Raw genomic sequence first — 23,234 nt, forward strand, 5'->3', positions numbered from 1 at the left:
CTGGTGTGAGACCAGGATGTACATTATCCCCTCTTTTATTCATTATCTATATGGATCACATTATGAAGGAAAGTGGTATTAAACATGATATCAAAATTGGGGATAATGTCAACTCTTTGCTTTATGCGGACAATGTTATACTTCTAAATAAATCCACTATAAGTCTGCAAGATTCCCTGACTAAATTGAATAACTGTTGTAATAGATATGGTATGAAGGTCAGCAATAAAAAGACAAAGACAATGAAAATAGGCAGAATCGTTGAAAATTTCAACTGCATTATGAACAGAGAACCTGTGGAACAAGTAAAACATTTCAGCTACTTAGGCACGATTTTTAGTGAAGATGGTAAATTAAATATGGAAATAGACATCAGAATCAACAAAGCTGGTATGGTAGGAAGTCAATTGAGTAAATTCATATACAATAAGTCCGCGCGGTTAGCCTAGTGCCTTTGCGCTTTGCAACCATATGCATGGGGAATGAGTGTCCTAGGTTCGATTCCCGTCAATGACGTGAGGAGCTCAAGGATCTTCCTCAGCTATAGCCAAGTTAGTCGGTCTTGGGTGTGGACAGCAGGGTTTTTCTCTGCCAGTTTATCTGGTGTTTTTTCATCCCGGAAGCAGGCAAATCGGTCCGAGGACACACACAGATTACAGTCAGGAATACTAACCCAGTCATAGGTCTGATTCGTCAGCCTTTGCCGTTTCTGGACCCCAGATAAAATGGGGGGGGTTGGTACCGTGAACTCCCGTAAAAAGGGGGAACGCTGTATCATCACACAGAATTTATTTATTTATTTATATGGAATAAGAGAAAAATTAGTCTGAACACTAAATTAGCTGTATACAAGATAGTGTTCAAACCAGTTTTAATTATGGATCTGAGGGCTGGGCCAAAAGTAAAACACTTAACCAAAGACTAGAGACTGCAGATATGAGAGGCCTGAGAAAGATTAGAGGCATGAACAGATGGCATCAATGGCAATATCATATTAAAAACAAGGATATTAGGAAAGAACTTGATATTGTCAGCATCCAGGAATGCGTTAGCAGAGCTAATCTCAGGCATGGTCACTTAAACAGAATGGGCGAGGAAAGATTAGCAAAACAAATGTTCTCCACCAGGTTGGCAGGAAAACCATCCAGAGGAAGAACAAAATATAGATGGATTGTACAGTACAAAGTGCATTACACGATAGAAATATAAGATCTGATAATGTTGGAGTCTTGACAAGTAACAGACTGATTTGGAGGAAAATTGTAGATAGGAAGTTAGTAATGATGTAAATTTTTCATGTAGTACTATCATATCCTGTACACCCCCTTGAGGGGACATGGCAGGAATTTGATGATGATGGTGGATTTAAAAGGGGTACACAAGTGGAAAAAGGTTGGGAATCACTGATCTAGAGTATTGGATGAATGAAGAGGATTGTCGATATTCTGATTTGTAGATAAACGGTGTTATTTAGATTATTGCATATAACAAATACTTCAGCTGTTTTACAGCTCGGTCGGTGGGATTGGAAAAAGGGAACTGGTTGGAGTTTAGATATTAATGTCACCAAAGAAGGTAACTTCACTGTTTGGGTTGTTGGATTGTGGAAAATCATGTTTCGAAGATGATAACTCGAAAAAGGTGAGAATGATTTTCAGAATTGGGGGAAGCAGCAAAGATAGCACATAATGATACATAATGAGATAAGGAAATCTTAAACAACAAAAAGGGAGATTTATGATTAGACATTCATTGTCAAGGAATATCTGACAAATTCAAAAGTGCAAGTACCAACCTTATTGTAGAAGAAATCATTCAGAGTGTAGTTTAAGATGAACTTGCTGTTGTTATGGCAGTAATTTCAGGTTTAGTCAGAAACAGTAGATCAGGTTTTGGAAGTCTGTAGATGATGGTGCACATATTTTTTAGTGAATATTGGTGAAGTTAGTGTAGAAGGAATTTTTTATTATTTTTTTGTTATTTTTTCAAGATTTTATATATACACGCTACAAGAACAAAATAAATAAGATATTGTCAAACTACTAATATTTTATTTGCTGGATTTTAAGCCATTATCACAGTACAAAGAGCTTGCCATGCTACACAGGCATGAGCAATCAAATAGTAGCAGAAGTAATGTTGTTTAACCCTCTGATGTTGGATAAAAAGAAGTTAACAGCTTTTACAGGTTAGAGTAAGTCTTAAAATTGACCATCTCCCAAATTTTTGGTAGTTTAATACATCCATATTATTGAGGTTTAGGAAATACTTCATTATGTCACCATCTCCAAAAATAGCTCTTCTCTAATTTATAATAACTTCTGTATAGCACTGTAGTGTTTTCGATCTAATCTTGGACACCTCACCTGTGTGGTGAGCTGTCGAAAACATGATCAACATAATACATTTGCTACAAACATTATGGCAAGCTAAGACTTGCCATAATGATTGTAACAAATGCATTATGTTGTTCTCCAGGGCAGGAGCTAACAAGTTACTTTGAATAATTAAAATAACATAAGCAGTATTTGAATAAATAATACTTCATTAACTCTTATTTTATAATTAATATTGATCCCACACATGAGAAGGAGAAAAATCTATAAGCAAATCAGTGTCATAGGGAATACAAGTGATAGTTGGGAAAGAAGAATTTTATTGACTTTTTTCTTGAAGAGCTGCACATTTAGTTTGGGAATACTTCACGAGGAAAGCTGTTCCATAGCACAGAGGTAGATTGAATGAAAGAGGAGAAGCAGGTGTGGTGGATTTACAGTTGTACTGAAAGAAATTCTGGGCAGCCACTGTTATTGTTTTACCAAGCTCAGAAGAAAGTGGAGGAATGATGGTTGCCAGTTGATTGGAGTAGTGACCATGGAAGAACCTGCAGAACAGACAGAACAGAAACTGTGCTTATGAGATAGAAGTTAAAGTGAGTCTGTAAGAGAGGAATCATCTGTGAGCTGATGTTTTAGGGAGATTTTAGGTGCGCAATCCCATACACGAGCCATATTCTAAGGATGGGTGGATTTACGATTTATATAGTTAGTAGATTGATGGGGGAAAAAATAGCACTAAGCAATTAGAAAATGTGTAGTTTTTTTGCTGCTACTGAAGTTATGAAGTAATCTGTTCATGCCAGGGGAGGTTGGAAGTGAATGTCATCCCAAGCAGAGAGATCTGGTCCTGTCTGTCCAGTGATTTGTATATTATTAAGGATAATGGAGCTGAGATCCCTGTTTGCAAGAGAAATGGCAAGGCTCTCTGTGTTTTGATGGCATTTAAGATGAGTAGATTCTCCTCGCTCCATCGAAGGATAGTATAGATATCTGTTTAAGGTGCTAAATGAAGATGAATTGAAGCTTGTAATGTCTGGATACTGCATGTTTGTCAAATAAGTATGATAAACAGAGTGTACTATCATCATTAATGTTTATGCCTAAGTGTCAAGTGGATGTGAGAGATGTTTTTTTTTTTTTAATTTTATTATTATTATTTAAAAAATTTATTTTTATTTATTTATTTTTTAGGGTTTCTGGCATGTTTAGCTGCAGTGTCATTGTCATATTTGTTCAATTTATATTCGGTTCATTTATGGTAGATGGAAGGATTGAGTGGAGAGACATGCAGTGAGAAGAGATAGATTCTCTGACTTGAACACCCATACATATTGATCTGTCTCCATGTTACCCAAATTATGGACTCTACAACCGTGTTATAATTATTTTAATTTTCTGATGTTTCGACCTTCATATTAAGGTCATCATCTGGAGTATTCACACACACACATATATATATATTATTATTATGGGTGACTCCAGGGAGTCCTTAGACTCATCGAGGGAGGCCCTAAACATGTCCACACAACTATACGACATTCTCCCTTTCCTTGAACTCACTCACCGTCATAGCACCCACAACAGACTCTGGCAGCTTGTTCCACTCATTTACCACTCTAAAAGTAAAGAACCCAGCTCTAACACCCCCTGCTAACCACACTCTTGCCCAGGTTCCATAGGTGTCCCCTAGTTCTCCCACCACCAGTCCTGATCTCAAAAATATCCTCTGAATTAATCCTATAGAAACCCTTTAGCAATTTGAATGTCTCAATCATTATCTCCCCCTCTTCTGCCTATCAACCAATTTCTGCAACTCACAAATCTTCAATCTGTTCTCATATGGTTCATTCCATAGACCCACTGTCATCTTAGTCACTCGCCTCTGGATCCTCTTCACCTCCTCCCCATAAAGAAGGAACCTAGGTGACCAAATTTTGGGCACAGTAGTTGAGATGAGGTCTTATCAAGGCTCGGTACAGAGGTACACTAACTTGCTTGTCTCTGCTCGTTAAGGTATTTTTCAACAACCAAGTGAGTTGATGAACTGATTTAGCTACTTTTGCAATGTGCCCCCTAAACTTCATCTCCCTATCCACCAACACTCCCAAGTCCCTGGCCTCATCAATCTCCTGCAGTACAGTTCCACCAATGTGGTATACTGCTGCTAATCTTTTCATCCCAAAATGCATAACCTTACATTTTGTCACATTAAATTGACATCTATTCTCCTTAGCCCAGAACTCCAATCTATCCAAGTCATCCTGCAAGATTTTGAAATCTTCTGCATTCACTATCGCCCTACCCAACTTTGCATCATCAGCGAACAAATGAACTGTTCCTCTTAGATCCTTCCCTATATCGTTAATGAACAGATTAAACAGCAGTGGTCCAAGAACAGAATACTGCGGCACACCACTAGTCACAGGCCTTCTTTTGGACTCTACTCCTGAATAAACTACTCTTTGATATCTCTCCATCAACCATCCACCTATCCATCTCACCAACCCTATATCCATTCCCATATGTTGTAGTTTACGGATTAGAATTCCATGTGGTATCCTATCAAACGCCTTTGCCAGGTCCAGCAGTATCACTGTAAACCCATTACCCTTATGGAACAGCAAGTTACTGAGGCACAATCTACCCTTCACAAAGCCATGCTGTCCCCCTGTACAGTATCTTATTTTCATCAATCCATTCCTGTATTTTTCCCTTGACTACTTTCTCCAAGACCTTGACAAAGACTTCTGATATGCTTCTGATCGGTCGGTAATTTGCAACCATAGTCTTGGATCCTCCTTTATGCAGTGAAACTATTTTCCCCTCTTTCCACACCTTCGGGACTAAACCAGACCCGAGACTCGGATTAAACAACATGGTCAAGGGCACTGATAATTCCTTAGCCCACTTCACGCAAGACCCGTGCCGGTATACCATCTAATATCTATACACAGAGACAAGCTAAATTTCATTTCACTCAGCATGCTGAAGAGACAATATATATATATATATATATACACACACAGAGACAAGCTAAATTTAATTTCACTCAGCATGCTGAAGAGAAGGATTTGATCAATGGTTATTTTACTGGCCTGACCTCTAGTAAAAATAAAATAAAATTACAAAAAATACGGTATGAACATGGTATGAATATAAATTTAAGGAGGCTGTGAGATTCTTATCAACTACCCTAATCTTAACAATAATGATGGTCTAAAAATCCCAAGAATATGGAAGACATATTCTACCCACTTACTCTTTCTTCCTAAGAGTTAATTATAATTAGGGCCATAGGTAATCCAGGATCTTAAATCTAATATAACAATTGTCATGTTAAATTAGGACATCATTTTTACTATAACAAAGCTATCTATAGGAAAGAATGTTTCTTTGATGTTGTCTTAAATAGAATATAGCTTTGATGTAGTTATTTTATTTCATTTATTTATTGTAATTTTATTTTCACTAGAGCTCAGGCCAGTAAAATAACAGTTGATCAGATCATTGTCTCTTCAGCATGTTGTGCGAAATGTAATTTAGCTTGTCTCTGTATGTATGTATATATGTGTGTGTGTGTGTGTGTGTGTGTATACTCCAGATGATGACTTTAATATGAATGTTGAAATATCGGGAAATTAAAATAATTAATTATTTATAACACAGTTGTAGAGTCCATAATTTGTATAAAATGAATGTTGATCACCATGTAACACTAAAGGAAAGGAGTCTCCATGTTACAGTGCGGCCTTCCATATACTGCCACTTGGAATCCCCTTCCAGACACAACCTGGCAGAATATGCAGCAGCATGAAATGGGAATGCTCACTGGGTTTGCCAGAGCACCTTTTGTAAACAAAATTATGGCCACATTAACAATAGGTATTGCCCATGGACTACAACTATGGTTACATTAATTTATCAAAATTTAAGGGATTAATTTTTAAGATTGACTCCATCCTAATAGCTGTTAACTTCTTTTTATCCACATTAGTTCTTTTGCCTGTTACAGTTTTGAATTGTTTTCAGTATTACTTAGTTGTTATTGCTTTTGTTGTTATTATTGTTGTTATTACTTAGTTGTTATTATTTTTGACAAGTTCTTTGGACTCTGAATATGCTGATTTGAAATCCAGAAAAATGCTAATAAATAGCTTGTTTTTTCATTTTTGTGATACTGTGCTTAATACTAATGAACTTAAGATGAATGTACAGTGTTGAAAGTTTTTTCACTTGATTATACTATAAATTAAAGATGCCAAGAAATTATATTCTTGGTATAATCCTTTATCCAAGTGTAAGCAAACAAAGTTTATACATGAAGTATATTTGCAACTGGGCTACTTGTATGTAGAGGCAAAACATACCTCCTTTCAGACATGTATAATGCCCTTTCCATAATGCATAGCATTATACATATCTGAAAGGTGTGTTTTGCATTTTGGGATACCGAGGCAACTGATGCGAAGTCATTAGCCTCTATATACAAGTAACCCAGTCGTGAAGATACTTCACATGCAAACTTTGTTTGCTTACACTTGGATAAAGGATTAAACCAGGAATATAATTCCTTGAAATCTTTAATTTATAGAATGTGCAAGAAGAAGAATATTAATAGATTCTTCTTCTCCTGACTCCACACATGACATTTGTTTGCTATATCCTCAGCTTTTGTGTGTGGGAGAAACAGCTTGAAGCACTGTTACAGCATCAGAAATTACAAGGGAAAAAAATCAAGGTATGGAAAATGTCCACTAGAAGTGTTTGAAGGAAACAGTGACTGTATTCTGAGAGTTATGTGATTATATCAGGTGTGAATTATACAAAATGTTAAAATCTAAGCAAGAACTGCATGAAAAAGCAAATGTAGATTTCAAGGGGGGGGGGGATAATGAGCAGTGTAAGTGCAACCTAGAAAATATGCAGACACTGTAGAAGGAAAAAGTCTGATTGCAGAAAGTAATGAGCTGAGCAGTCAAATTCTTGTTAGTTGTTTTTGCTATGGCAAGTACAAGGAAGAATAATTATAGACAATTATAGAATAACTTTAGTTAATGTAGGTGATAAGAATGTGGCAGTAGTTAAAGAAATGGTTGAACTATTGAGTGATCATTTTATCAAATTGAAAATAATATGATATCTGATACCATGTTATTTGGTGAGAATGAAAGAATGATATTTCAAAATCTTGATGGGTGGGAGAGAGATGTACTGAGATTGAATTGCTTCAGAGGAAACATAATTTCGGTCTGTATAAGAAAATCAACGAAATTTCTGGAATACTCAGAAAAAAGCAAACAGTGTCTCTAAGAGACGAAAGTGGAAAAATAGTTCTAGAAGAAGAGAATAAAGCACAGATTTGGATACAGAACTTTTCAATGATACTAGACAGAAGCCTATAAATATAAAAGATAACATTCAAGGACCAGCAATGATGAAATGTGAAATAGAGAATGCTCTAAGATCAAGTAAAACAGGAAAAGCCAGTGGACCAGATGGTGTGCAAACAGAATTTTTAAAATTAATAGAACCAAATAACATCAAACTTCTTGAAAAACTATTTAATAAAATATATTAAAGTGATGAATTTCCATCAGATTGACTCAAATCTACATTTATCACTATCCCAAAGAAACCCAAAAGGGCTTCCGACTATTAGTCTAATAAGCCAAACATTAAAAATATTTTTGAAAGTAATTCAGAATTGTATTTATAGAAAAAGTGAAGAAACTCTAAGTGAAAAGCAATTCAGCTTTCAGAATAGTTTTGATACTTGAGAAGCCCTTTTCTGTGCCCAAATATTGATACAAAAATGCATAGAAAAACAGAAATCTGTCTTTATATGTTTCATAGATTTTGAAAAAGCATTCGACAAAGTCAGACATACTAACTTAATAGAAGTCCTTCAACAAATAGGGCTAGACGAACAAGACATAAGACTAATAAGAAATCTGTATTAGAATCAGTCAGCTACCATTCAATTAGATAACATTACCACCAGTGATATTAACATCAAAAGAGGAGTAAGACAAGGATGCATGCTCTCACCACTCTTGTTCAACATATACGCAGAGGTAATCTTTAAAAAGGCATTGGAAGAATGTCCAGAGGGAATGACAATAAATGGAAAGATTGTTAACAACCTACGATATGCAGATGACACCGTGCTAATTACCCGTTACATTATGAATCTCCAAAAACTCATTGACAGAGTATACATAGAAAGCCAAAGAATGGGAATAAATATAAACATCAACAAGACAAAATACATGGTCATCAGCAAAAATCCAACATCATCAATGAAACTGACACTCAATGGGAAAAATATCAATCAAGTGTCAAGATATAAATATCTTGGTTGCTGGCTTAATGAAAGGTGGGATCCTGAAATAGATATAAAGACAAGAATTGAAGTTGCACGGCAGTTCATGAAAATGAGAACATTATTCTGCAATAAAGACCTAAACATTGAAGTCAGATGCCGAATCCTGAAATGCTACATGTGGTCTGTTCTGCTCTATGATGTTGAAACATGGACATTGAAGGCGACAACCATCAAGAAAATTTGAAGCCTTTGAGATCTGTCTATACAGAAGAATGCTTAAGATATCATGGACAGAAAAAATTACCAATGAAGATGTCTTAAAATCCATTGGCAAAGCTAAAGATCTTGTACAAATTATCAAGAAACGAAAAACATATCTTGGCCACATCATGAAAAACAGCAAATACCGTATGACATATGATTACATTTTTATCGATGTGTGAAAGTTAAGAGTGTATAGCATATCAGTGCATATTTTAGTTGGTCTAATGCAATTAATTGTAGGATAACTTTGAATACAATTACAATTTTTTTTATTAATTGTAACAATTACAATTTGGTTACAATTAATTTATCAATTAATTGTAACCAAATCTGCACAGAGTGGGGGACAATGTGTTTGTTTTAAGATACTGTATATTAGAAAACAATAATGAAGGAGAATGCTGTATTTGGTTGGTATATTTGAATTACTCAAAGGTATAAAATTTGGAAGAGGAGGATGAAGCTTACCTCCGACTAGAATACTGTTTCTCATTGTAAATATGGGCAAAAAAGTTATAAATTTATCTAAAATTATATGTTAAAAACTTGTGTGTATTATATATAAAAACTTGCCTACCACACAGTTCATATCATTTCACTCACACAAAATAGATGAAACTCAGAAAACAAAAATGGCAATTCATGACAAATGACAACATTCAATTGGATTAGTTGACACAATAACCAATTGCAGCCTCTAGGTGCTATTGTTTCAGAACTCACCCTGCCTCTCTTTCTGAGTGGTTTAAAACTGCTAGTAAGCTAAGAATTTGACTTAGCTGCGGCTAAGAAATTGCTGCTGCAACTGTACATCTTTTCAAAGGGCTCAAAGGTGTATGTATTTCGAATGCACACCTGAGCTATTAACACAAATGCGATGCATTGTTTGTCCATTGAAAAGTGCCCTCTGCATAATGCACATTAGTGTATTGTGTTTACTTTTAGGAATCATGCGAAGTCTGGAAACAATTAGGGGAGTCTTTAACGGGAATAAATGCAAAAATATAATATAGCACAGCCTGAATATTTGCCCTTGATAGACAGGCATATGATTCGGGGGGAGCATAGCTTTAAGAGCAAGTTTACCTTACTATATAATTTTATACAATGAAGTGAAACTTATTAAGGGAAGCACTTAAGGGACGTGTGTCTAGCAAAGTAGAGTCCCCCCCCCATGATCAGTCCTTGGTCTCCATGGAGTCCTCACATAATAATAACGATAATAATAAACAATATACTTGGACATGATTAGAATTCATGATGACAGAATAACATATGGAAAGGGATTATACAAATTAAAGAATTTGAGGGCAGAAAATGAGTGAATGATTTATGGATATGACTGACTTACCAACACAGAGTCCATGTAAGAGGATTTGAACAAATTCCTGATTAGTGCAGGTGATGTTGTACAAGTTCCATACTGTCACGTGTAAGGTTTTGTGTCGTTGAGACTTTCATTGTAATTCAAGTTTCCCTAAATATATTAATCTTCAGCTAGTAAAGGTATATTCTCAATGCATCTGGCCTGTATACCTATTAAATTTTAAATGGTAACAAATGGAGGGAAAGCAGTGGAGGAGAAGGAAATTGGCTTTAGAATTGATTTTGAAAAAATTAGAAGAATTTAAGTAACCAGTGAAAGTGGTCATTTGCTGTCTTACTGTTTCATCAGAAATGTTGAGTGAAATGGAAGATTTAATGATATATTCCTTGCAGTTGAGAAGAGGATGAAGTTAATCCTCTTCTCAGGAAGAGGATTAACTTCATCCTCTTCCTGAGAAGAGGATGCTGTTAGGGGTCGAGTCACAGATATAGGTGTGGGTTGGTAATTTTGGTAGATGTTACTGGTTGTATTCCATATGAAGGTCATACACAGGTGGCAGAGTTTTTCATCCCACAAACCAGCCAGAAACACACACAGTTTACAGACACAATATGCTGTCCTCAGTTGCTTTGGCCATAAATCCAACTAACAGTTCATTCCATATGGGGGTGTCTAATATTTAAGTGTTGCTCTTTCATAATGACAAGGTATTATGTAATTCTTGTAGATAAACTTATATGTTGGTAATATAAGTAATATAATACAAAATAATGATATGTGCACACAGGCACTAACACTAAACAAATATGGCTGAAGAAAACAACTGAAGTCAGTCCTAGAATCCTAAAAGTGCCCACTCCCCCCTGCTAAATTAGTTTGTCTTGGCTGATGTTCTTAGAATGCAAGCTTCCCATATTTGGGGCAATCTCATGCATCCAGATTTTGTGGCAGGTGTCCAAAGCATGGTCAGCAAGTCCTGAGTGGCTGTATTTGTGGAACCGGATATAGTCCTTATGTTCAGATATCCTGATATTAACTGTCCTGCCTGTTTGGCTGTAGTAGGTCAGTTTTCAACTACAAGGGACTGGTATACTCCAGGTAGATCTAGGGGAGTGGCTGGTCTTTGGAGCAGATAAGAGATGCCAATTTTTTATATGGTTTGTAATAAGTTGTCAGGTCATATTTTTTTAGGATTTTTGTTAGCTTTTCAGAAGTACCCAGGATATAAGGAATGGTGATAGATTTAGAGTAATGTCTGTTATGAAGGGAGGGGGGTTAATTGGTTTTAATATTTTTGGGGCGTTGTAGCCATTGCTACGAAGGTGTTAAGAATATGGTTAAGTTCAGTAATTAGGGCATTGTTATCTGATTAATTTTGCCCTGTTATATAGGGTTTTTATAATCCCATATTGTTGGGAAGGGGGTTGGTATGATTGCTGGTGAATGTATTTACCTGTATGTGTAGGTTTTCTGTAAACAGAGAAAGCCAGGGATCCATCAGGCTGGCATGTAATCATAGTATGTAGGAAAGGGAGATTGTTATTGTTTTCCTTTGGCAAGATAAACTGGATCCTGGGGTGTTGATTATTTAAGTGTGTTAAGAAGTTGTGAAGTGAAGCCATGCAGTCAAATAGTGAACACATCATCTACATAGCGTAGCTAAACAGTAGGTTTACATGGAGCCGAGTTTAAGGCTCTTTCTTCAAAGGTCCCCATAAAGAAATTGGCCAGGGGTGGAGAGAGTGGAGAACCCATGGCTGTCCCTCTATTTGTTTGTAGAATTTTCCTTGCCAAATGAAATAGCCTGAGTTCGTGGTGAACTGGAATTGGGCTGAGATATCGGGAGGAAATTTGACTTGGATGAGGTCAAAGGTATCTTTCAGTGGGACATTGGTGAATAAGGAGGAGACATCAAAACTGACCATTATGTCAGTGTGTTGGAGTGAGAAGTTTTCTATACTGGCTTTAAAGTGGACTGAATTTTTTATGGGTGAAGGTATGTTGCCAGTATATTGTGTGAGCACTTTGGATAAATGTTTGGCTAATTTGTATGTGGAGTTATCAATGCCATCAACAATGGGACGTAATGGCACATTCTGTTTATGGAATTATTAATGGAAGTATTAATACTTCCATTAATTTGTGGATCCAGCCCATCATCCTTGGCTTGTCCACATTAGTAATGTGGGTATGTGAACAATTAGATGAGTAAAAGTCCTCTCTAGGCCTCAAACATGGAATAGTTTTCAACTTACTTCAGGCCTACAGTACTGATTTTATAAAAGGCAATGAAAATCATCTACCATTTAAAATCTGGAGTAATTTTCCCGTGACTGTTGCACCTTAATTTCTAGAAGTGTGCTCTACATCTGTGATTTGTATTGAAAGTTTGGTGTCTTTTTTTTTTTCCTCTTCATATTTTAGTATTGGGGGTTAGGAGGGGTAAGCCAGTTGCAGATCTACTATGCAAAAATGTATACAGTCTGGTCTGAATGGAGCTTGTATAGATTGGATCACAGCTAGTCTGCTTACCTGTCAGTTCATTTGATGCACTGTTGTGATGTTTTCTTTCAAAACAGTCTATGGTGGTGCTCCACTTTTTGATGGGGTTTATTAAGTGGTTTTCAAGGTAAATGGACTTTTCAGTGTTTCTCAATATGTTCATGATGCATGGTATTTCCTTTCTGTAAAAAAAAAAAAGTTGTATTTCTGTTTTTGAATTTGCTGCTGTTCCAAGTGATGAGGCATTTACTGTATACAGGATAACTGGACTGGAATCATTGGTTAAAAATGACTTATCTATAGATGTCACATCTACAAGAAGATCTGTGTACAAGATTCTTTTGATATAGGATGATGCCATTGCACTGAGTGGGTGTGCATAGTATTTTTGAAACTTTCTGAATTTATGAACTGTGTATGGCATTTCTGTCTTCTGCCATAGTACAGGATGTCTTTTGTTGATTGTGTGATAGGATATTCTGATTTTTTTCCCCCCACATCTTTAACAGGTTTTGACGTGCAGATTTCTCTGGACTGTCCTGTTTGTCCTACATAGCATATATCACACAAATAGGAGATTTTATAAACTTGGGTTTTTTAATTTTTAATGGTTGGATGAGTTGATTTAGGAAGATGTCATCATCAATTTCCTGATATGTACCTTCAAGGGGTGCTCAGGTTACTATGACAGAACTACATGATTAAGTTTACATTATTATTAATATCATATTAACAATTTTCCTCCAAATTAATCTATTACTTGTGAAGAATTCCAATATTGTCATATCTAACATTTTGTACTTCTAAGGCACTTCTGAACTGAATCAATCCACCTAGACCTTGGTCTTCCTCTGGGTTTCTTTCCTGCCATTTTTGGCATCAAACACCTGTTTTTCTGACCTTTCCTCACCCATTCTATTTAAGTAGCATACCACCTTAGATTAGCTCTGCTGACACATTCTTGAATGCTAATGTCAAGTTGCTTTCTAATATCTTCATTTTTAAGATGATTGTGCCATTGATGCCATCTGTTCACTCCCCTAATTTTTCTTAGAACCCTCATATCTGTAGTCTCTGGTCTTCGAACAAGTGCTTTTGTTTCTGAAAGGAATTATAACACGGGAGGAAGACTCACTTAAAATACTTTATTAGCAGAGAATTTTCACCTGTTACGTCGTTACTTTTCCGTAATTTCTCTATCCTTATCCCTGTCGTACCTACCAAGCTTGAAGTCTCTAACCTATCTCTCTGGGGCCACTTCACCTTTCAGAGCTCTGACAAAATTTGTTTGATATAGCTGTGCCAGCAAGAGTCCTAGCATAGAAAAATTCTTGTACAAAGAAACCTTCCCAGAATTCAAGTATTACCTAATCTTGTTAAAGTATTAAGTGCCTATAGAAATTTCAACATTACAGTCTTGGCCTAAAAACTTTCTATACTTTCTTTAATTTCCCCCTATTCATAGGTTCGAACTTTAGTGAGTGGTAAAATCAGTATCATGCTCAGACAAACTCAGACTTGCATAGAAAAAACATGTTTATTAAATATCAAATTGCATACAAATAAGCTTCCATACATCAAAGGTATATCATATCAAAATTCTAATTCACTAGCTAAGCAATAAGGAACATTCTAATTATCAAATACTCTATTTACATCTCTAGGTTAAATAAGTACACATTCATCATAAGACGTTAGTTCAAAATTCTAAGCAAAGCTCGCTAACAAAGATCAATTCACATTCAACTGAGTGTTGCATACTCTCAGGCTTTCAGACTACTAGTCCAATATGATTAACACGTTACCGAGCACAAAAGTCACTTAAAAGTTCTCTTTGCATCAATACTAATTGTTAAATGAATAAGGAAATTTCTGTACATTACCAGTGCTCTGAGAGGATATCGCGCTTCTTTCGTTCGTTCTTTGTAGTCAGACGTCTTTCTGCTTTATTGAGTTGCATCCATGTGGAGGTTACACTGATCGACACAAATTGCTATTCCTTGCATCTTGCCAGACAAACGCTTGTCTACCAGATCAATATTGTCATCTCGGCCTTCCTTCAAGGGAGAACTTTTCCGCTGTCTCGCATCAGTCAACTCTTACCGATGGCCCTAGTTGATGTCTGCCATTAGCTCACGTATAGCAGGCCCAACTCCTTCAGCTAGCAACCGGGAAGGAGATTACTACTGGCACCGTCAATCGGTCAGCACTTTGCTTGTCCACACGAGAAACAGGAACAGAAAAAATGGGGGTCAAAACCTGCGTGAACTTGCCTTTTATTCTTCTTTGTAGCACCCTCTTTTCGTATCGGATGATCTCTCATTGCGCTTTCCTATTCGCCCCTACGTGGTTGTGTCACACTTCTGCTCCTTGAAGAGCGCTCTTTTTGCCAAAAAGAATGCGGAAAGCGAGTTCAGCTCGCCTTCCACAAACACTTTTGCTTCTGGCGTTACGTCATCGTAGGCGGCTAACTAGCAACCTTTGGACCTTTGTTTGCACTTAGACATACATTCTTACATAGAGAATAGTTTTGACATCAATAACTTTAAACAATATAATTCTACTTAGACATACAATTTTCTCCTCCATTTTACTTCTTTCTAAGGTAATTCTAACATATTTTCTTTTATATTTTGCTTTCTTAACTAATAGCAAGTATTTTAAAGTTTCATTAAATCATAGATATTACAGCTAAAGAAGTGTTAATCATGAGAACTATTTTGAAAACGACAGCCACCATTTTGTTTTATTGGATGTCTTTAAGGATTATTTACATAAGAGTTTAAGGTATTATGTAAAGTGCATACCTGTTAGGGCATTATTTCATGACAGCTAATGAGTGACAAAATTTCTTTAATGTTATTGAATTTTGCTAGAACCTGTTAACATGGAGCATTGTCATACCAGTACTGAAGAATAACTACTATGAAATATTATTTTCAGTACTAAAAATAAAAGAATCATAAAGATTAAATAAAGTGTTTTTTGCTTATGTCTTTAAAGATTTTCACTTATATGTCAAAGGCATCTTCATTACAGAAATCGAACATTTCTGTAATGAAGATGCAAACCAGAAATTTCTGGGCCATCCATCAGATGATACTGCTACAGTTTATATAGAGCTCCTTGGCTAGGTGTAGATAAAAGGTAGCGTAGAAATTGGCTGGATCATTCATTGTTTTGGAGTTGTAACTTTTATTATTAAGATGTAACACTTTGTAAAGCAAGCCCTTGCTGAGTTCTGTTCTGTCAGACATTATAAATAAGAACAGGATTAGATAATTTAGGAACTGTGTGCTAGAGAGTGAAGATGGTACTTTTTCAAACTACTACAGGATTAAAGTAAACATAGTAGTCTCATACCATGCAAAGACATCTATGAACATCTGTGCCACAATGGGATTTAAATATGATACTGTCTGCTCAGGCAACCAGTTCTTCTCAAGAGGTTGAATTCAGTATTTTTTTTAATATTGTGTGCTTATTAGATAAACTATTTCAAGGACTCACAGTATTATCTCTATTTAATAAGTACAGATTATCTAATAGCTGGCCTGGTTGGCCGAGTGGTCAGCGTATCCACTCTCTGACCAAAAAGGCTGCAAGTTTGAATCCTGTTGTGGGCATGGATATTTGTGATTGTCTGTGAAAATACTAGTGGTGGTGGGCAGATGATAGCATTGGTGTAAATGATGATGGAAGTTACAGTTCGTTGTAGTTGATGGATTGAATGGTGGAGACAGAGAGCTGTAGAGTAGGTGCCCTCCCTCAATGAGTCTTTGGACTCCATGGAGGGATCACGTAATAATAATAATAAATAATAAATTTCTAGCTCAGAATTGTGTTTCTTGTTGAAAGTTTATTTTTCACTTGGTTAGACTATAATAAATTTAGTTTAGTCCTTTATCCAAGTGTGAGCAAACAAAGTTTGCGAGCTTCAGGGCTCGGTAAGGTGGTACAATACCGGGCAACTTGTTGCAAAGGTGGAGCAAGCTAACATCACTCCTATCTCAGTATCTCCCATAATGCAAAACACATCTCCTTGTGGATATGTATAATGTCCACTACCAAGACTAGTTTCGACCTTTATTGAAGTCTCTTCAGTGGGAGCCAGGCCCAAGTGGAGATACCAGGCAGAAGCATTAGCAAGGTCATCTCTACCTATAGGAGTTGCCAAACAGTGTGCCACTTTTTTATTAAATTACTCTGGATTTAGAGAAAGATGTTGAAAGTTTATTTTTCACTTGGTGACTATAATAAATTTAATTTAATCCTTTATCCAAGTGTGAACAAACAAAGTTTGCACCTGAAAGTATCTTCAGGACTGGGGTAAGGTTGAAACTAGTTTGGGTAGTGGCCCCTCCCTTAATGCATAACATTATACATATCTGCAAGGAGATGTGTTTTGCATTATGGGAGATACCGAGATAGGAGTGATGTTATCTTGCTCCACCTTTGCAACAGGTTGAAACTAGTTTGGGTAGTGGCCCTTCCCATAATGCATAACATTATACATATCTGCAAGGAGATGTGTTTTGCATTATGGGAGATACCGAGATAGGAGTGATGTTAGCTTGCTCCACCTTTGCAACAAGTTGCCCGGTGTTGTATTACCTTATCCCAGTCCTGAAGATACTTTCAGGCGCAAACTTTGTTTGCTCACACTTGGATAAAGGATTAAACTAAATTTATTATGTGTTTCTTGTTAAATCTTGAATGAATGATTCTTTTGTTGAAAGAGTCCTCATTCAAGATCTAACACACCCAAGCATCATGGCTTATCATAAGCATAAAAACTAGCATAACTAATGTAAGATCAAATTGATCAAGATAAAGCACTTGATCAATTTGATCAAGTGCTTTATTTCTAACTCAACTCTCAGATTCATAACTAAAAACTGGTTTGAACACTGTCTTGTATACTGCTAGTTTGGTGTTTTGGCTAATATCTGTCTTATTCCATATAAATATATTCAGCTGGCTACTCACCATACCACTTTTGCTTATTCTGTTGTCTGTTTTCAGATTTAACCTGCCATCTTCACTAAAAACTGTGCCTAAATAGCTGAACTGTTTTAGTTATAGGATCTCCATTCAGAATGCTGAAGTTTTCTATGCTCCTGCCTGTTTGCATAGTTTTGGCCTTTGTTTATTGCTGATTTTCATGCTAAATTTATTACAGCTGTTATTCAGTTTAGTTAGAGAATCCTGAGGACTTGCTAAATGTGTGTAGGAGTACAACATTACCTGCATAGCAAAGAGCTAAGTTTGATATCTCCAGTTCTAATATCAGGCCTAATGAATAAGAGTGGAGATAATGTGCATCCTTGTCTTACACCTGATTTTACATCGAACAGCTTCCTGTATTTCCTCTAATTCTAACTGCTGTCTATATTTAAGATTACTTTTCAAGTAATCTTAAATATAGACTATGTATTGCACTTTATAATATTCCATTCATCCCATATAATTGTAGGGTTTTGAAAAACTTTTTTCTTGACACCTTGTCATATGCATTTTTGAGATCTACAAAACTTAAGTACAAATGCTTGTCATATTCCCACAATTTCTGAACTATTTGTCTTAAAGTGAAAATCCAATCTTGACAACTTCTGTTTGGCCTGATCCCAGCTTGTTATTCTTCAAGTTTCTCTTCCACAATCTTTCTCAACCTCTTTTCAAGTATGCTTGCATAAATCTTACCTGAAACGTTTAGTACAGAAATTCCTCTGTAATTCTCACATTCAGCTTTATTTAATTTTTTATATATGGGTACTATGAAAACTCTAGTACAATCATCAGGAATTTGACCTTGTGACAAGGCCCTCTGAATTATTCACTGTAGTCACTGTTATACCTCCATACTACGCATTTCTGGTTGAATGCCTTTTCAGAATGTCATCTATTCCAACTGACTTTCCACATTTCAAGTTTTTTTACTGCTTTTTCTACCTCAAGTATTGACGTGTGCTCCTATTTGCAATCCTCTTGAAAATTTTCTAGTACAGGTCTATCACTGCTTAGTTTGTTTAACAATCTTTCAAAGTATTTACTCTAGATATCCTTGTTTTCAGTTTTCATGTCACCATTATCATCTTTGATTCCTTTTACAGTACTCTTTCCTCCATTTCTAATCTTCAATATCCTCCAGCGCATTTTGCCACCTTTCTGATATTTAGTTTCCATACTCTTACCAAAATCTTCCCATGACTTTTGTTTAGCTACTTTTACACATAACTTAGCTCTCTTACATTTTTCGCTATATTCTTTTAGGGCATCTGCCAACATATTTGCTGGGAATGTTTGATATGCTTTCTTCTTTTCCAGGACTACTACTTTAACTTATTGTGTCCACCACGACGTTCTTATTTTTCTATCCTTGCAGACAACTTCACCAGTGAATGAATCGATGTCTTTTTCAGAGTTTTCTACTGAGACTCCAAGGTTTAGTTCTTGTTTTGTCTGCGTGGTTAGTCTAGTAGTTATGCTCTTTGCAACCATATACCTGGGAAAGGAGTGTCCTGGGTTCGATTCTCATCGCTGACGTGAGAAGCTTAAGGATCTTTCTTAGACATAGCCAAGTTAGCGGTCTTGGGAGTGGACAGCGGGGTTTTTCTCCCCAGTTTATCTGGGGTTTTTCCTCCTGCAAGCAGGCAAATCGGCCCCACAAACACACGGGTTACAGTCAGGAATACTCCAGACCCAGCCATAGGCATGATTCGTCAGCTATACCAGTCCCAAGCCTGGATAAAATTAGGGGAATTGAGATGGTGCCGTTCTTCTCCGTAAAAGGGGCTTCACAGCTGTTATATCATCATACGAATAAAATAAATAGTTCTTGTTTTCAAAATGAGTACCAAACCTTGTTATGTTGTCAAAAAACATTTTGCAGAATTCATGTCCATGGCATGGATTCCAGCCCACATCTTGTTGGTTGGAGAGTGATTGCATTAACCACTTGGCCAGCTATGCCAGTATATTTGGTACCCTAGTAGTAATAATACTAGTAATAATAATAATAACAGCAAATCCTCTTAAAAAGTTCACAGTTACCATATTTATCGACAGCATAAACAACACAAGATAACAGCAATGCTTATTACACCTATGATGATAAATGACATTTATCATAAGAATAATACAAGATTATTGCTTTTTTTGTTGGGATGCCAATTATCATATATTTTTCTATGTTATGTTAAATTAAACTGTGTGAGCCAATAGTTTAGATTTCTTTCCTTTTCATTTTAGGGAAAGTAATATGATCCCGATATTGGAAAATCAAACTATTCAGGTTAATGTGAACCCCATATTAAAAAAATTGTAAACTTATTGTAAATTTAGTACTTTGGGTAGGAGAAGGATTAGATAATTCAGGATTCCCAGTTTAAACACTAAACACTTTTTAATGCCAATTTAGACCTCCAATAGGTAGTGATGTGGTCTTATCCTGGGCAACAAACCCATCTACTACCTAAAGATTTTCACACACAGCTGTGCTTTAGGGGAAATTGAAACCCACAGCCATTTGGTTTGAGAATGGAGATGCTATCCAGTGCCAATTAGGCCTGCAAAGATATGCCATTGGAATCTGAATCAGATTATTGTTTCACATATTTGAATATATATTTATATGTACAAATTTTAGTCAAAGTTTTACATAAATGATATATATATATATATATAATTTATTTTGATATGTGTTTAACAGTTACTTCAATTGTAGGGTATCAGAAGCTCAGTGACAATAAACAGTATTCCTTTTTGAATAAAACAGAAACATTCTGTGGTCCTTCAGAACCATCATTTGTTACAAATAAGGACATAATATCATACGTTGGAGTGGTAATCATGTTCATCATGGTAATAAGTTCAACGTAAGTAATTGCAATTAAAAGGAAAATATAAAAAAAATATTAAAAAAACAGCAAACGTTGTGCTAACCTTTGTTAGCACAAGGTTTGCTGTTGTAATAGTATTGGTATTAGTGGGATAACTTGGCTTCCTGGCCTTATCCTGCATAAGCTATAATAAGGCATCTTGGGATAGTTATATCTCCATCATCTCTGAGATCTTTAATTAGTCTGTAAGTCAACTGATAAGACACAAAGAGATTCAGACACCCTGATTATGAAACTAAGTTTTCACTTTTCAGTGAAAACTTGGTTTCATATTGAAAACTGGAAAGTTTATGATTACATTCAAGGTCTTAATAAATCTGTCAGTATAATGACAGCTCACTGCAAATGTTCAAAATTTTGAGAATCACCTAGTTGACATTAAGTATACATCGAATGAAGATTTGTTAAAAATACTCCAGTTTTCTTTTATTTCTCATATCATATTTGGTGTTGAGATTATGATGTTATTTCAGACAAGTGGTTGTCCTAATATACAGTATTTCTGTTGAAACACTGCATGAAATCTACTAACTGATCTTCAATGCAAACGATGATTAGTGATCATTGTTGACTTACCTGGTCAACATTATTTCACTATGAAGGTGAAATGATAGAGATAAATTGTCTTCATATGAAGATATAGGATATTTTCTAAAGTAATTATGAAGCCTGTGTTGTGAATTTATAATTGTTTTCCAAAGTGTGGAATGTGTGACTGATCAAGAGAAATAAAGATTTGTTTAATATCTGTTATACTTGTTCTGGTTATCTTATAATCTAATCACATAAACAACTTCTTATAAATGAATTTCATTTGCCTAGTGTTAGACTACTGCCTGCTTATTGGAGGCCTGAAGTGGCTTGAAAGCTTCATATTGGGTTTCTAAAGCAGGGTTTCAATCTTATAAAAATAAATAAATAATAAATGAATGACCCACTCTAAATTGCAATTTGGTTATTCATAATCAAATTTCTGCTATTCACTAGTAAGAAGTGTGCAGGATACTGTGATGTCAGTTATGATTAGGTGTACGTCATTGCTAGCTTCCTATCCACAATATTCCTCAATAGTAATCTGTTCTCTGTCATATAAGTCTATTTCTTGCCATCTTGGTTCATTCTGTTTATGTGTTGTCCATACTATTGTTAAATTACGGATGAAGATATTTGTAAATAATAATACTTCATTCATAATTAACATGACCTACCGTATCATGAGCAGGACTTATTTAAATCTATTTCGTTAGTCTCTTGCTTATAAAATGTTATTCATGTAATTTCTTTTGAGTTTTGTTAGTTAATTTTATTTATGTAATTTTAAAATATATTATAGACATCAAAAGCCTCTATATTAAATTGTCATTTATTTTATTTGCTTTATTCTTTTAATAATAATATTAGAAACTGTAATTATGTAATTTTAATATATTCAGAAGATTCTTTGTGATATCATTTGATTGGTTGTTGTGAGAAAACATGCAAATTTCTCCTAGTGCGTGTTGAAACGTGAACTACTATATACGAAAGGAAAACAAGTTTGATGTGAGCCTAACTGGTGAGAACCAGTTATTGGCAGGAAAAAGGAAGGAGTGGATACGAAAAAGGAAGGAGTGGATACGAAAATGAAAGTAAAGAGAGAAATGAATAGGGGAGTATAGAGAACAGTAGCTGGAGACTGGAGGGGAATTTTGACGCGCCAAAAACGGAATTTAAAGGACCAGGAATCGCTTGGCAATTTAACTTGCCTTTTTCTGAGTTGGATTTTTACCAAACTTCCTAATGCCTAAGAGTGAAATAGTGCTAGAAATAGGTTAATATGTATAAGAAAAAGAAGAAATAGGTGGATAATTTAAACCAAGTGCATTAAGGTTATATTCTCCCGAGTCTATAAATCGGTCGCAGAAATGGGAGATTCTTTTAAGTTTGTGTCACTACAAAATACAAGTCAGCAAGGACTTTAAAAATTGTTGTTCGATCTCCTTAAGATGTGATGAAGCTATATTCTGGTAAGATTACCTATACTATACTTAGTGAGAAGTAACGAAAATTAATTCCACCAAAAGTAAATTGTTTCTAGTTGTTGCATTCAGCGAGTCAAGATTTAATGTGTGATGTGCTAAGACATTTCCCACTTCAAGTGACAAGTGCTATTTTATTGAATTAAGTGTTCATTGACTGAACGAGAATATTGAGAAGCATATTGTAATTTAGGAATCTCGAACTTACACAAACTAATTTTGATTAACTGAGCTTAGAGAATTACAAATAAGTGTCTGATGGTTCACGAGTTGTATTTTTTCTGAATATCTTGAACTGATTTGATATTTGAATGTTTTGAGATGTAACCTTGATCAGAATAAGGTTATGATAGAAGTTCTCTGTAATAAGAATAAGATTTGTTAAATATAATCTTTAATTATGAAGCTTAAGCTCAGCTGAGTAGTATACTAGAATCTTAATGAGAGCTTTATGTTCGTTTAATTATAATGTCCCTGTTGGAATACTGTGTTATGATGTAATTTATGTGACACTGCATTAAATAATTTTGTTTAATTTGAATCTTGTATTTGCCTGAT

General features: G+C 35.5%; 1 protein-coding gene across 2 annotated transcripts in view; it reads left to right on the top strand.

The window, feature by feature from the left end:
* The window catches only part of LOC150099802 (serine incorporator 5-like), a 293,435-nt gene that overhangs the window by 158,246 nt on the left and 111,955 nt on the right, over positions 1-23,234 (top strand). For both annotated transcript variants that reach the window (XM_090404186.1, XM_090404185.1), the window contains exon 9: positions 20,484-20,634. In XM_090404186.1, the coding sequence (XP_090260312.1) occupies positions 20,484-20,634 (151 nt within the window). The remainder of the gene's footprint in view (positions 1-20,483; positions 20,635-23,234) is intronic.

This window comes from Typopeltis vanoorti, chromosome 14 (assembly GCF_054136105.1).
Source record: "Typopeltis vanoorti isolate ZY-2024b chromosome 14, IOZ_Tvanoo_1.0, whole genome shotgun sequence".
NCBI classification, from domain to species: domain Eukaryota; kingdom Metazoa; phylum Arthropoda; class Arachnida; order Uropygi; family Thelyphonidae; genus Typopeltis; species Typopeltis vanoorti.